The sequence below is a fragment of the Amia ocellicauda genome, chromosome 14 (assembly GCF_036373705.1).
Source record: "Amia ocellicauda isolate fAmiCal2 chromosome 14, fAmiCal2.hap1, whole genome shotgun sequence".
NCBI classification, from domain to species: domain Eukaryota; kingdom Metazoa; phylum Chordata; class Actinopteri; order Amiiformes; family Amiidae; genus Amia; species Amia ocellicauda.
Window position 1 is genome coordinate 28677332 of NC_089863.1, and position 16108 is coordinate 28693439.

The window sequence follows — 16108 nt, forward strand, 5'->3', positions numbered from 1 at the left end:
ATGATAAACAGAGAGAGAGAGAGACAGACAGACACTGGCAGAGAGAAAGAGAGAGACAAACATAGGCAAAGAGAAGGACAAAGAGAGACACAGATACCACTTCACTCTAGGAAACATCACCCTAGAAAACAGCACACACATACCTACCTGAGCCTGACCATCAGTGCGTCAAGGAGCTTTAACCTGGCAGTGAATGCATTAAAAGAAAAAGAGCTTTTTATGCAATAAAAAGGAAACTACACAGAATAAGTATACCTGTCAAAATCTGGTTAAAAATAAAAGACAGCATTATCCACCCCATCGCACTGTATGGGAGTGAGGTATGTGGTCCAGTCAGTCAACAGCACAAAAGAAAATGGGATAAACACCCAATAGAAACCCTGCATGCTGAACTGTATCAAATAAGTACAACAGAAGACCCAAAGCCATGCATGCAGGGCCCTGCACAAGTGTATTCTCTGTATTGTTTATTATTATTTAAATATTATTTGTTATCATTTCTGTAATGCATTGGCAATACCAGTATACTGCTGTCATGCCAATTAAGCAAATTGAATTGAATTGAGAGAGACAGAGGGAGAGAGAAGAGAGAGAGAGATGGAGAGGGAGAGGACCCAGACTGTTAAAATAAGACTATTTTGCCAGGGGATTCTGGGATCAGATGGCTGAGGGACAGAAAAATAGAAAAATAATTAAAAATAGCAATAGGCATTAAATCAAATAGCTGGGAGGCACCACTGGCCCCAATGCACAAGAGTTGGTGCTTAACAAGGGATGGGGAAGCAGGGCAAAACATGGCAACCCAAACAGAAGCCTCTTTTATAACTGCCCCCAGCCCCCCCGTGCCTGTAGGACAGTATGAGCTCAAACTGATTTTCTTGGCTTTTATAATTACATTTCTTAGCAGACGCTTGTCTCCAGAGCCACTTAAAACAGTTACAATATATCACATTATTTTGACATACAATTACCCCAGTATACCGCCAGGTTTGTACTGGTGCAGTCTGGGTAAAGAAGCATCTCCCACCTAGGAAAGAATCCACGACCCTCCACTCAAGTCCAGACCACTACTCCACTCCACTCTGAGCACCTAACTGTACTTCCTTCAGCTGGTAGTTGTCAGTGGTGTTGTGTGGTAAAAATGCAGTAAAGTGTAGTGTGGTAAAAATGCAGTAAATCAAAGTGTGATAAAAATGTGGTAAAGTGTAGTGTGGTGTACTGTAGTAATAACACAGCAAAATGTATTGTCGTAAAAATGTAGTAAACTGTGTGGTGTACTTTGGTTAAAACATTGCAATGCTTACAGTATACCGCACCAGTAGAGCCAACCTGGCGAAGTCTTCAAGGTGGAATAACTGCTTTAATGTTGTATTGTATTTTTCCATTTGGAGAACTAATTTAAAACAAATTACATATGAATAATACAAACTGAAAGGGACAAGCCATTGCTTTTAATTTATATTTTCTTGGCGCCACTATTCATGTTTCACAACTGCGTGGCTTTTTCTGTTCATTTTTAAGGTTCTGAGAAGTTAATGACAGAAGACAAGTCATCCGCTGTAGACACAATTACATCTATAAGGGACATCATTTTGGTAATGTTGTTTTGCATTGAACAGATAAGCAGAGCATTATGGGAGCTTTGGCGTGTGTAAGATTGTGATCTCTTGGTAAAAGCTGGAAAAGCAGACACACAAACTTTCAGAAAGACCCACGCTCTCACATACTTTCAGAGACAAGACCTACACACACTTGTAGAGACAGACACACACTTTCATACACAATCACTCAGATACACAAACTTCCAGAGAGACACCCACACTCAAAAACACACACCCACAGACACACAGAAAATTCTCAGAAAAAGTCAATAACACACATGAATGATTTTAGAATATTTATTTTCTTGCACCCCAATATAATTTAACTCCCATTTTCTCACAAATAAAAAGTGTGAATATACAAAGAGATCACAGGAGGAAGGGGGGGCAGCCTTTACATTTGAGAATTTCCTTTCACAATTTTGAGCTGCACGTCCTAAGGATTAATACCACTTTTTGAATTTACACGTGTAATTTATACATTTGTCATCGGTAGAAAACTGATTGTAGAAACCATCCTCGCCCTATCTATTCCACTTATTAAATTCTTAATATATGGTTTGCATACTGAAATACTTATAAAATGTATCCTAGGCAGAGCGAGACTGCAGTTATTCAAATACCTGTTTGGGAGGATTTGCATGTGAAACTCCCTATCCCTCAATGTGTGTGTGTACACGCTTAGGTTTCTCTCTTTATCAACTATGCCACACTACTCCTATTGGGGGGGGATATTTGGCACTCCTAGGGGAGTTTTGGAGAGCTTGAACTGCAGGCAAGTCATACAGTTTTTCAGAATGCAGCATTTTATTTTCTGATCCGTTTTACTTGTAAATGGATTATTCTTGACTGTTTGAGTGAGAAAGAGGCCAGAAACACAGAGCCCCCCTGACACCAGAGTACAGCAGCCGCACTCCACCAGCACAGGTCCACTCCTCCAGCTGTTCTACTGCGGAGTTGGGCTTCAGCCAGGTGTCTCCACTACCTCTTCCTAGACAACCCCCCCTGCCCATTCCCAGTACTTGAGATCTTCAATAATAACTAATCAATGCAACCTGACACTGGGCTGGTGCGGATCCTCTGGTAGCGATCACAGCCGATGTGTGTGTGTGTGTGTCTGTGCACAAGCACCTAGGCATGGGTGTGTTCAATTTCTTCAATTTTATTTTACATTCTTTCCAAGTAGCAGCTTGCTTAGTCAGACAGGACAGGACAGGGGAATTTTCCCAATAATTATATTTAATTAAGCAGTTAAGAAGGGGTAGGGGGGCGGGGTGTTTGGCTAGTGCTGTTCCACTTCCCCTGCACAGCCAGCAGGTGGAGGCATTGGCACTGATAACAGAGAGAAGCAAGGTGTAAGGTTGAACTGTACAAGACATTAGAACAACCCCATCCAACACAGTACAGCACAATACACACAATTCCATCTCCAGTTCCACTGCGACAAACCCCGGGCACCCAGCAAGAGTGGCCAATGATGATAGATGGGATAAATAAATATCCAATTAAATTATTTTTAGTTCAGTTATAAATGTGTCAATCTAATTGTAACATCATAAAACCAAAAAAGGTCACAGGGTTTAATCCAGGACCAGGGCTGGGCAACCACTGTACTGTACTGCACTGCACATGACATGATGGCCAAAACAAATCACCCCTGGGGTAATTCAAGAATTTGAATTGGTAGTTTGTTTGCAGCTCAGTTGGAATAATACAAAAACAAAACGGAACAGAAGACCACAGGGTTAAGTCCCAGACCAGGGCTGGACAATCAGCACTGTGCTGTACTACGCTGCCCCTGGTGGTCAGCCTGGAGACAGCAGAGGTGCACCTGTGCTCTCTCTCCTGCCCGCAGTTCTGGGGTGGCCCTTGGCTTGGGGGTGAGGGGATGGGTCAGCCAGTCTGCCAGAAGGGGTTGTTGGGTCTATGCTACCACCCAGCGCCACCGCCACCCCCCAAGCCAATAAAAGTTCTATGAGACACAGAGGGGAGGTGGACCAAAATCCTACAAGACACTATGCCCCCATCCCCTCAGAGACCAGGGCTCCCCCTCCACCCCACTGCTGCAGGACAGACAATGAGGAAGGTGGATTTAAAAGGGGGTTGACAACTGGCAAGGGAGAGGGAGGGGTGAAGGACAACACGGGAACCTCTGCTCAATCCTGCACCCCCCATTGCATTACACGGGTATGACAGTGTACATAGAACACAGTATAAAACAATTAAAAAAAAAAACCATCATAAAAATAGCAACATCTGAACCACACCAGTGACACACACACAGACACACTCCAAAGCATACATCTGTACATGACACACACACACCCACTCAGATGTGTGCACACGTGCATACTGACATGGGGCACACACTCACACAGACGCACACACAGCAAATTAGATTAGCCACTCTTTAAAACAAAACAACCCCCCCACCCCACCAAAAAAAAAAATATATAGAGCTATAATCATGACAATAATGGTACACACGAGTCCAAGCAAATATACATCCATTGAGTAGCCCTGCCACGCTGTCAATTCGGTTCATCCGTCCCCTCACCCTCTGTGCTCTACCCTGGGCTCGCCCCCCCCCACCCCAGACTGGAGCAGACTGACAGGGAGGAGAAAAACCTTGCCGCTCTCTTCCCGGCGAGTGCCGTAGGCTGAGCCATGCGAGCGGAAAAACCCCTCTGATCACCCTCTGCCTCCCCCACCTCACCAAATCTAAAACACATTCAATACAACAACGGGAGAGGGAGGCGAGACTCCAAGCTTCATCTCTTAATATATACTCATATTCCTCTCCACAACCGTGTACAAACATACTAGCGTGCTTTTGAGTGAAGTTACATGTATGTGTGTGTATATACACACATATACATATATACACACACACACACAGAGTACATATGCCTTTGAATTAGACTGGGAGCACGCATGTTAACCCCTCCCCTCCCCCCCCCCAACCCCAACACTCGTTTTTGCCCCCATTGGCACTCCTCTTCCTCCAACCTGGACCGCCCACGGCCAGTGAGCTCAAGTCTTCCTCCCCTGCTCGTCTTTGCCGTTCGTTCTTCCTCGTCTCCTTCTGCACGCCCCCCCGCCATTCCCCCTTCATCTTTTTGTCAGAGACGCAGGAGAGAGAGAGAGAGAGAGAGAGAGAGAGAGAGAGAAAGGGGGATGGGGGGAGGAGGACATTGAGAGATCAGAGAGAGAGAATGAGAGAGAGACGGAGGAAGGAGGAGTGAGTGTGATCGCAGATCAGGTGACTGCCGTGCTGCCCGCCCCCAACCCGCCCCACCCCCTTCAGCCCATCTCCTTCCACTGCCGGTAAAAGTCCAGGATGTTCTTCAGTTCTATGCCCGCTGCCAGCACCGCCTGAACCGCAGACTGCGGAGAGAGAGAGACAGAGGGTGAATGTGAGAAATAGGGAGTGTGTGTGTGTGTGTGTGTGTGTGTGTGTGTGTGTGAACACAGTGTGGCCACTGACCTGCATGTGTGTGGACAGTGTGGACAGGTCCTGAGTGTGCAGTCCAGTGAGGATGGTGACCATGCCAGCCGTGTCCTCCTCCGCTGCACTCTGAGACACGGTCAACTGACGGCAGCTGTCCATGATCTTATACAGGTGCCTGTGGGGGGAGAGAGAGAGAGAAAGAGAGAGAGAGAGAGAGAGAGAGAGAGATTATATAGATATAGATACAGAAATATATATCTAAAAGAAAAACAGAGACATGTTCCTGAGGAGACACTGCCCACTTGTTGGAGAACCCCCCCCCCCACCACCACTCTGAACATACAGCAGCCCAAGACCACCCCCTCTCTCACCAGGCATCGTAGTCCACCCTCTTTAGCTTCTCCCTCTCGATGCTCTTCCCCGACTCCTTCTGGCAGCGGATATACCTGGGGAGGGAAACGAAGGTCATTATTTAGACCCACTGACAGTGACACACAGAGAGAGGGAGAGTGTGTGTCGGAGAATTCCTACCTGTTCCCTTTCCGGAATTCAGACTCCAGGAAGCGGATCCCGTCCCTGGCCCCCGCATGCTCCTTCTTCAGCACGTCCAGCCCGTCGATCACTGCGAGGCACACAGAGCCTGAGTGACCACTCTCCATCACAGCCTCTCTCTCGCTCATTCATTCATTCACTCTCTCTCTCTCTCTCTCTCTCTCCCCCCCTTTGCTGCTTCTCCTCCACCCCCAACTCCCATCTCTCCCAAAACCTTTCCTTCCCCCCCTCCCTACTAGCCCTTCTCCTCTCCTCCAGTTCTCTGACCTGTGCGAGGGATGATGATGATGAAGTGCCCGCTGGCAGCGAGCTGGCGCAGGAGGGGCAGGTGATGGCACAGCGCGGCCGCGTCGGGCACCAGGTACGGCGACATGGAGGACTGCGTGCGCGGCTGCTGCAGACTGCCCTCCAGCTGGGACACCTCCAACTGGGGCGCGAATCATTACAGGAAAACATTAGTCGACATGCATGCACTTGTGTACCGGAGAGAGAGAACAAAAGAGTGTAAGAGTGAATGAGAGCAGGTGGGAATCCGACCTGAAGTCGGAGCTGGGCCATGTCTCTCATCAGCCGGTTCCTGCGTGCCTCCTCCTCCGCCTGGGGGAACAACACACTCAGGTCAGAGGCCACCCTGTCATTGTCGGCAGCCAGTGTAGCTGTCAGTCGGTCGAGGCCGGGTTCTCACCATGCGGAGCTGAGCCCTGGCCTGCTGTCCCAGGTCGTCCCTTTCGCTCTGGCTGACGCTGGTGAAGATGCCGGCCTCGGGGTTAAAGTGCAGCACGTTGCCCTGCAGGCTGGTCAGGAAGTGACCGAAACTGCGGATACAGCACAGCCGCACCACACACTGAGGGAGGGAGGAAGACGGGAGAGAAACAGGAGGTTAGAAAAACAAACTGAACACTCCACTGTCCTACCTCCACCACCACCACAAACAGCAGAATCGATAAGCACCAGAACGAGTCCCAGATTACCTCCTGCAGGGGTGACAGGGGCTGGCGGTGGCGGGTGAAGTCCAGGCGGCGGTGAGCGAGCTGCAGGGCGGGCAGGTGCTGCAGGGCCAGGTCCTCGGGCAGCAGGAGGCGCTGCGTCAGGGTGGGCTGCTCACACTCACTTAACACCTCCTTCACCTCCGCATTCACATCCAGCTCTGGGGAGGCAGGGATTAAAACGAGAAAAAAAAATTAATACAGATTGTGGCGTCTCGGCTGAGGGATGGGACATACGTTTTTCAAAAGCTCTGGGACAACAGCCAGGGTCTCTCCCTCCTTCTTCCCTCTCTCTCAGCCCCACACCCACCTCCACCTCCCTGCCTCTTACCCGCCTCCAGCATCTTACTCCCATCAGGCAGCAGGTTGAGCAGCACAGACAGTCTGTTCCACAGGCTCTGAGAGCTCTGCACACAGAGAGAGAGGAGGAAAGAGTAGAAGAGTGAGACAGTGCCGGGGAAAGGGTGAGGGAGGCAAAGAGGGAGAAAGGAATGGGAAGATAGAGTGGGATCATGGGAAGGAGAAAGGGACAACACGTTATAAAGAATGTTACATGATCACACACTCTTGAACACAGTTGCACTCTCTTGCCCCTCATTCCACCCACCCCTTCTCTGCCTCCCTGCCGGTCTGTACCTGCGCACACATGACAATGATGTCCGTGTTGGTCCGCAGCCAATCGACGAAGACCTTGACAGCAGGCAGCAGGCCCTGATTGGTCAGGATCTCCAGCTTCTCCGGGAGGGTCTTCTCGTTGTGACATGATCGGCTGCTGTCCACGCTGCCTTCCGAGTCCGACCCACCTTCTGATCAGGAAGAATATAAGAAAGTTTACAAACGAGAGGAGGCCATTCGACCCATTGGGCTCGTTTGGCGTCCATTAATAAATAAGTGACCCAAGAAGAAAGCACTCTGTATGAATTACATGAAAAGTGCTTACAGGTGCTTAACATCACGTGTAAATTTACCATTTCATGGATGTTGTGTATTTATTGAATTTACTATTTTTATTTTGGTTATAATATTTTGCGTCAAAAAAGATCCTCCGTCTTGAGGATGTTGGGTTTCAGTGTCGTGAATTTTGTTAGTACAGCAATAAGTTACACAAACAAACCAGAACTGATTGACCCGTATATCTGTACGAAGCGGTTTGATTTTTGAATCTACAACCACATTGACTTGAATGCTTAAAATGTCTCCTCTCTGCCACTGGATGCCAGCCCAGCTTCATGCAAAAAACACACAGCAGAAATCAAGTTCTTTATTTTCATGTAATGTCAATTCTGACAGTGTCTCTTACATTTAACATTGGAGGATTAATAGTTCTAAGGAATAATAATTCAAGTTTAAAATGTAATCTTTTACTACTGCACCCATAGCGTAGCCTTTTACTATATTTTTCCTCCGAAAGCGATCATTCAACAGATTGAAAAATATTTAATTTCAACAAGTTTAAATTGCGACTTCAGGGGTGTTAATGTGTTTAGTTTCTGAGCAGGTCTTTGGTATTGGGGGGTTAATGTTTGAGATAAGGGCTGGGTAAAAATATAGATTTTCCGATTAATTGCGATTCTGGTTTGGATGATCCGATATCAATTCTTAAAACCCCAAGATTGATCTTAGAAATGTTTGCATTTTCTCAGTGAATGAAAAAAACGTTGCTGCCTGGCCAAACATGCATAAAGAAAGATAAATAAAATAAAAATAAACTTTAAAGCCCAAGCGCACAGGCTCCGCAGCGGCTAAAGCACCGCCAACAACACACGAGTTATGCTTACTTAACCAATTTTATTCACACTATAATGAGTGATAATACATTAAATAGCTAAAATTTAAAGTGCGTGTGTAGATAAAGTGCACTTTTTTGAACGACTTACACTATTTTGAAAGACGCACAACTCAGAGCCTTGGTTAATTTGCCATTATTTAATGGTAGTTTATAATGAGGTATTTTAATTGATTAGTTTTTGTAAAAATAAAAGCCATTTATTTTAGTTACTTTGATAAAAAGCAATTCAATGTAATGTTTTGGGCCTGGTCATCAATGTTTAACATGTTATACAAGTTAGAGGGTTCCCTATGCAGTTCATAGCATTAATGCTGACAGAATGTCTCTCATAAGCAATAATGTTATTGTAATTATCACTATTTCCAAATTAAATTGAAATCGAATCATAACAGAATCGAATCGGGAGATCAGTGCAGATACCCAGCCCTATTTTACACCAATAAAGAATATGAAGAAACTTTTTCGAATGATTTTTATTATATTTTATTGTGACTTCGGTGAAATGCTTTGTTTTTCCTATGCGACCGTTCATGGATTTCATTGAAAAATACTTTGAATTTTCTGGGACCCTATTCAGAACACGAAAACCTACACAGCTATTTCTCCACATTCCTGGGTATAAGGGTTGCTCACCCCTCACTGAGCCTGCACACGCACACAATGGAAAAAGCCAGTGTGATGATTTGGGACACAGGACACAGACCCCTGCCACCCCGGCAAAACCAATATTTCTGGTGCCAACACCCATACCTAACCGACACCTAGAACACTATGGAATGTGTGCTTTGTGCGTTTGGCTATGTGTTGTGTGTAATCTGTGGACGTATCTGCGGGCACCTTCCTCACCGTTGTCCACGCTGGTGCCATTGGGAGTGCCGGGCCCGGTGTGGGGGGGTGTGGCAGGCGTCTGTTCTTCTGGGGGGGGCAGGGGGAGCACGGGGGGGGCGGGGGGGCGCAGCAGCACGTTACTGAAGGTGGGAGCAAGCCGGAAACAGCGCTTGGTCTGGAACAACTGGGAGGACATGGCCTGGAGATTACTGGTGATACTGGGATCACTGGCCAGGGAGGGGCCATTGGAGGCGGCAGGGGGGGGGGTGCCGTTCTCCCCTGAGCTGGGAGGGGTGCAACGCTGCTGCTGCTGCTGCGGCGGCTTCTCTCCTTCTCCTTCCCCCTCCAAGTCTCCTCCCCCAGCCCGCGGACTCCCAGCATCCTCTATGTCCTCAAGATCTGAGCGAGACTCCTGGCTGTTCATGTCTGAGTCCGACTCCACGTCGAAAGCAGTGCCCCCTTCTTCCTCCTCCGACCCACTCTCCCACACGCCGCCACTGCCGCCACCACCTCCGCCCCCTCCTCCTCCTCCCCCTCCTCTGCCTGCACTCTCCTCCTCCACTGGGCGGGGCCTTACTCCTCTCCCTGGCTGGGAGATGCTGGGCTGGGGGCCCGAGCCATCTGCGGCCCTCTCCCTCTCATTCTCCTCCTCTTCTTCTTCTTCTTCTTCCTCCTCTTCCTCCCCTTCCTCCTCCTCCTCCTCCTCACTCTCGAAGCCCTCGCTCAGGTCGCTCTCGTCCTGTTTGCGGGCGAAGCGGCGGCGCCGCAGCATGGACAGCCGTGAGAATTTCTTCTGCTTCTTCTGTTTCTTTTCCTCCTCCTCTTCCTCCTCCTCCTCTTCTGTCGTGGTCTTCAATGCGTTCTTACGCCGGCCTCCCATCCTCTCTCGTCGTTTCCCGCCCACCTTGCCGTCGTCACCGCCTCCTCCTCCTCCACTCTCTCTCTCCCCTTCCCCCTCCTCCCCCTCCTCCTCCTCTCCTGCTGTGCCATTGGGTAATGTCCCCTCCTCCAGGGTCAGCCCCACGGCTGGCTCTTTCACTTCCTGGTCATCTGTGCAGAGCGGGGACACAGAAGGGGAAATCAGTTGAGAAGGGATTCAGAGATCATTGCTCCCTCTCTCATACCTCTGTTGCCAGTATATACCAACCCTCTCTCCCTCCCTCCTTCCCTCACCTGTACCTCTGTTGTCAGTATATACCACCCCTCTCTCCCTCCCTCCTTCCCTCACCTGTACCTCTGTTGTCAGTATATACCACCCCTCTCTCTCTCTCTCTCCTTCCCTCACCTGTACCTCTGTTGTCAGTATATACCACCCCTCTCTCTCTCTCTCTCTCCTTCCCTCACCTGTACCTCTGTTGTCAGTATATACCACCCCTCTCTCTCTCTCTATCTCCCTGCCCTGCACCTGTATTGTCAGTCTCCCTCCCTCCCCTCCAGTCTACCTGTGCCTTCGGTGTGCAGCGGGGGCACCTGGCCCTCGCCCTCCTCCAGCTCGGCCTGCAGGCGGATGTTGACGTGGTTGACCAGGTGGGAGAACAGAGCCAGGGTGAAGGCCATGGCCGCGCTGTACTGCTTCGAACCTGAGAGAGCAAGGGCAGGAGAAAGAGCAAGAGTAAGGGCAAGAAAGAGGGTGAGGGCAGTACACAGTGAGACCGTGCTGCATCAAACATAAGGTGGAGAGAGCACACATACAGACAAGTACATCCACACGCACAAGCTATACAGACCACCATGTTCTCTCTGCATCCCTCCTTCCCCAGCCCCCTCTCCCTCTCCTTCCATCCCACCTATTCTCTCGCTCTCCTCCCCCCTCTCCTTCCCGTACTGACCTGCCCTCTTCAGGCTGTGCACCACCATGAGGCAGGTCACCCCCATCCTGAAGACCAGCGGGTCGGAGAGGGAGGAGCAGCGGGTGTCGTGATCTTCCTCCTCCTCTCCGGCAAGGGGGCTGCACTGGGGGACAGCCGGCTGATAGAACAGCACCAGGTTGAAGTCCTCCAGCACCAGCTGACACAGGGAGGTCAGCTCAGACTCCAATAAGCTGGAGGACACAGAGACAGGAGAGACGCACACACAGACAAATATGAACCACAATTATGAACCACATTTTTTTTTTTTTTTTTGCACTCGCAACATAACATTCCCAGAGAGTCAGAACAGATTTGTTCAGCACGATGGGTCGAATGGCCTCCTCTCGTTTTTGTAAACTTTTGTAAACGTTTTTGCATTTAGTACTGAGCTAATTGTGTGTGTGTGTGTGTGTGTGTGTGTGTGTGTGTGATGAAATATGCAGGATTCTTACTTGTTCTTGGGCTGCAGGAGACTCTGCAAGTAAATGAAGCTCACTAGTAACCGCTTGATGTCTTTAGACCTGGGGAAAGAGTGAGCGGGACAGAAAGAGAAAGGAAAATAAAAAGAATAAGTCTGATCAACATCACATAAACCAATAAATAGACAAATGACAATAAGGAGGATACAAGAAAATAATCCAGTGTTTTGTGGGAGGGCAGCATACCTCTGTCGAGTGGGGGACAATTTCCGCAGCTCCTGCTTCTTCACCTGCAGGTACATCTTGGCCGCCTTGTCAAACAGCCGCTTGAGGTTCCCGTATGCCCCCTCGAAAGGCAGCTCCGACTGGATACTGCAGCGCAGGCAGGGAGACACACAGAGCGGGAGGACAGACGTAGAGGGAGACGAATGGAGCGGGCAGACACACACAGAGGGGTAAAAGAGGTGGCGAGAGGGAGAAAGAAAGTTGCACATGAATCTCCGCCAACTTCTCATAAGTTCCACTGTTTATAACGTTCCACAGGGCCTAGCTACCCAACTGCTCAAGAACTCTACACTGACACTACCTCTCTCTCTCTCCCATTCTCCCCACCCCCAACACTCTCCCATTATCTGTCTCACCAGCGTAGGTAGTAGTACGTAGCCTCCACGTTGCAAAACTTGCTCCCGGCTAACGTGCCCAACTGGTTAAAAGGCATTCCTGAGGGAGAAGGAAGAGGGAAATCACATCAGTACAAATCTGCACTTGGCTCTCAAGTGACCAAATTATACCATAAATAGGACTCCAAGACAAAGAAGCCATTAAGCCCAACTAGTTGATCGAGGTCCCTGGAGGACTAGAGCTGACCCCACCCACCCGGCACTACCGTCTCTCCACTCGTTGCTCTCAACACAGAGCGACACAGAAAGTTGTGTCTGCGAGTCCTGCCCATTCCCTGTCTGTCCGTGCACTCACCCACGTGTGGCGTCACCGACAGGGCCTGGTGATAGAACCTCTCGGCCAGCTGCTCCGCCTCCACCCCCGCCAGCTCATTCTGGTACCGCGCTGCCAGCCCAAGGCAATGCCAAACATCCAAGATACAGCAACAAGAACAATAACAACATCATAATAATGAAATCAGAGTTGATCAGGGAGGAGGAAGAGGAGAGAAAGGAGAAGAACAAAGAAGAGGTGGAGGAGAGAGGAAGGGTGAAGGAAAGAGGGAGAGGGAGGGGCAGAAGACAATCAGGGAATAGCAGGGGGAGATGGGGGGGTGAAGCAGGATGCAAAAGAGCAGAAGACGGAGTGAGAATTCACAGGGCGGCCACGGAGCAGTCGCTCACCCAGGTCACCCAGGTACACCAGGCAGCGATGACACGCCATCTGCGCCCACTCCATCTCCCGGGGCGAGGCCGACACGGGCTTCTTCTGACCTGCCGGGCCAGAAATGGAGAGGGAGATTACATTGGCGGCACCAACGCGGTGGCGTCCCCAGAGCACACACTCGCTCGTACGCACACACACACACACACACACACACAGTGTGAATGCAAGATATTTTAAGGATACAACATGCAGCCTGCAGACTGCATCACATCCATACGTGGTCTGAACTCATCCAAACAGACCTTAGGCATCATCACATATGGACCTCATGGTATAGAGGTGTTCCACTATGATTGGTTGAGAGGAACACTATAAACTTGCAAAGTGGAAAGGGGGAGAATGGGAGGAAGAAGAGCAAGAGATCACACCAGCTCTGTGTGAGGAGGAGACGAGAATATTTTCTGTAACTCAGTAGAAGCTTTACATTAATTCTGTCACAAATAAATGGTTATTGCACTCCTGTGACTTGACTGCATCTTCCCTCCGAAAATAATCTCATTGAAGGTAATAATAATTGGCGTATGCGTTTCAGTTAAACTGTTATACAGACTGGCTGAAAACAAAGCATAGAAAAAAAATCCTATATCTTCAGTTTTTTTCTCTCCAAATGAGGATCTCTCTCTCCCTCTCATTGCCAAAGTGTTCCAAGTCACAGAATAGAAACAAAACCCCACAAATAGGAGACAGGAGATCCATGGCAACAGAACACTGGAGCAACTATCTATTAAAATTACCATGCCTTGGCTTCTCGCTCTCTATGCCCCCCCCACCCTCACCTATGAGTGGGTCAGTGACGTGAGTCCAGTCAATGCAGTCCTGCAGCTCCAGCTGGTAGTGCGATTGGATGTAGAGCAGCAGGTGCTGGTAGAAGCCGACCCCAGCGATAAGGTGGGTCCTGTAGGCGCACTCCAGAGCACTGCGACTGTGGATGTGCTGGAGAGGGGGAGATATTTAGATTACATTTAGAGGCACAGAGAGAGATATGTAGAGAAGGAGTGGGGGGGTTGAGGCACCAACAGATTTAGGATTTGGAGGCACAAGGTGGGGGAGAGACAGCGAGTGTGTGCAAGATTGAGGGAGGGACAGAGAGTCTGGGAGGGACTGACCTTCTTGTTGGTCTTGATGACCTGGATGACCTCGTAGTACACCTTCCTCCACAGCAGCTCCTCCGCCTTCCGGCCGTAGTCCACTGGGTGCAGGAACATGAGCTTCACACACAGCTCCCGCAGCCTGCGGTCACAGCACAGTATAGTGAGCACCACACACGGCCACAGCACAGGACAGCACAGTCAGCACAGCACGACATCACAACACAGCAAAACAAAGGGTAAAAGTAGTATAGCACCATACAATACATCATCATACAATACAGTACTTTACAGCACCACAGCATCACACAATACCAGCACACAGTACAGAAGACCGTTAACCATGAAGAACACAGACACGCAACAACTTTATTTTTCAGTTCTGTTCTCTCTCTCAGGGCCCTTACTTGTTGCGCAGGCTGACATTCTCGGGTTTGAAGACCTCCCTGTAGGACGCCTTGCCGCCAATTATAACGTCCAGCTTGTGCACCGACTCCACCACTGCCCTATTGGAGGGGGAACAGCAAACACACAGCTCACTCAGTTATTCACTCCTTCAATCATTCATTCCTCCACAAAAGCCCAGTGACAGCCTCCCAGTCCCTGTCAACCAGCTCTGGCTGCTGGATTTGATGCACAGGCACAGGCACAGGCAGTTAGGTGTACAACTATGCTGGGTGTGAGGAAGGCCTGCAGTGCAATAGACAGGATGGAGGGACCAGGGTTAGGCATGGTCTCCTGTACAAAGTGTCCCCAGTTTAGTAAGTAACAAGCACAAAATACTCAGCACATAGTCTGGGCTCTTAAATCCCTATGCCTGTCTGCCTCCTTCTCCCTCTGTATATTAGCACAATGTCTACAAAATGTTATATTTTAGGCTGTATGTCCGGGTCTCTCTCCATTCTCTGGTCTATTTTTATTGTCGTCATAATCAATATTCATGTTCAATCAAGACCATCATTGTGTGGCTTCGGAGGTTTCAACTCAAAGAAAAGATGCTCAATGTATTCTTAGTGTTATTATTATGGTACAGGCAGTTGTAGTCATGCGGTGCAATAATAATAATTATTATCATTTAAGTTTCTATTTACTTGCAGAGCTATGTCCAGTTCAGAATCCCATTCATTTCCAAAAATAACTACCACTGGGCCTGCACTGGGCCTGCACTGGACCGGACCGGACCGGAGCCAGCTTTAACAGAACCCCCCCTCAGCCTCCCTCTCCCCGGCCTCCGGTCACCTGTACAGCCGCTTGGTGTGCAGGACTTTCGCCTCTGGCTCGCTGTCTTGTCCAGGCCCGCTCATAGCGACGACGACCCCGCTGTCTCCGCTCTCTGCAGCCCCGAGGTCCAGTCTGCCCGCCACCCTGACCTGCCTGACCTGTCACCCCCGACCCCGGTCAGCCTGTGCGGACTGTCTTCTCGTCCGGGCGAAGCGGGGAGTCCCCGGCGCTTCTCCCTCTCTCTACCCGTTTCTCCCTCTCTCGCTCCCCGTGCGAAATCGCAATCGTGTCCGTCTCTTGTCCTCTCCGCTGCTGGGGCTGGGAGGCCAGGTCTCCCGGTGTCCCGTTTCCCTCGCCGTCGTCTCTCGGGTGGCTCTCCCGCGGTCAGGTCCCGTTGCTGCCGCTGCTCTCCGATCCCGCTGTCCAGCCCTGAACGGCCATTACTGCACACAGCATCGCATCGCGATATTTCCCCGCTCTTCTCCCGCACGCCCCTAGAGCAAATACCGCGAGAACTCCGGGCGGGTGCAAAGGTGAATGCCATAGACATTGAATAGCAATAGATTGTTTCTTGTATGTCTTCAAACGTACGGGACAATGATATTTCAGTACGCCATCTTGGGTGAGGATAAAACGTCTCCTAACAGCATTGTAATGAACGTAGTTTTCGGGATTTATTTATCTAGCTTCAGTTAAACTTGCTTTCAAATACTCGATCATTTATTATTGCATTGGTCTTTGGCCCCATCTCTCAATGCAGTGGTTAGCAATTCCAATTAAACATCGAACACTCAGGATTTTTCAAGGTGGCAAAAAAACTCCAATAAATGAATTCCTAAATAAGTAGCGGTCAATGCAAGTGCTGGATTGGTAAAGCAACTTCAATATCCTGTCATGTTATATGGAGGATATTTATGTTTCACACACACACACACAC

General features: G+C 49.3%; 1 protein-coding gene across 2 annotated transcripts; it reads right to left on the bottom strand.

The window, feature by feature from the left end:
• Positions 1-1884: 1884 nt before the first annotated feature.
• smg5 (SMG5 nonsense mediated mRNA decay factor) lies at positions 1885-15646 on the bottom strand. Of its 2 annotated transcripts, none has more exons than XM_066721519.1 (22): positions 15190-15646; positions 14358-14456; positions 13969-14092; positions 13639-13795; positions 12820-12909; positions 12452-12541; positions 12118-12196; positions 11723-11848; positions 11510-11578; positions 11037-11248; positions 10650-10787; positions 9226-10257; positions 7227-7396; positions 6901-6997; positions 6576-6751; positions 6290-6448; positions 6142-6201; positions 5872-6031; positions 5584-5674; positions 5424-5498; positions 5089-5227; positions 1885-4988 (listed from the first exon to the last, which is right to left on the bottom strand). In XM_066721519.1, exons 1-22 carry the CDS (start codon positions 15252-15254, stop codon positions 4905-4907), a joined length of 3492 nt encoding a protein of 1163 aa, XP_066577616.1. In that variant the 5' UTR covers positions 15255-15646; the 3' UTR covers positions 1885-4904. The 2 variants fall into 2 exon arrangements, with proteins under 2 accessions (XP_066577616.1, XP_066577617.1); XM_066721520.1 differs by having other exon boundaries at positions 6922-6997; positions 15190-15645.
• Between the last annotated feature and the right edge of the window lie 462 nt (positions 15647-16108).

What these genes read in the sequence shown, in the direction of transcription:
- smg5 (XM_066721519.1), bottom strand. Translation starts at nt 15,254, where the DNA reads ATGAGCGGGCCTGGACAAGACAGCGAGCCAGAGGCGAAAGTCCTGCAC. An exon ending in CACACCAAGCGGCTGTACAG is followed by an intron (nt 14,457 to 15,189) that starts GTGACCGGAGGC and finishes CCCCTCCAATAG; the next exon opens with GGCAGTGGTGGAGTCGGTGC. An exon ending in TCATCAAGACCAACAAGAAG is followed by an intron (nt 13,796 to 13,968) that starts GTCAGTCCCTCC and finishes CCCCCTCTCCAG; the next exon opens with CACATCCACAGTCGCAGTGC.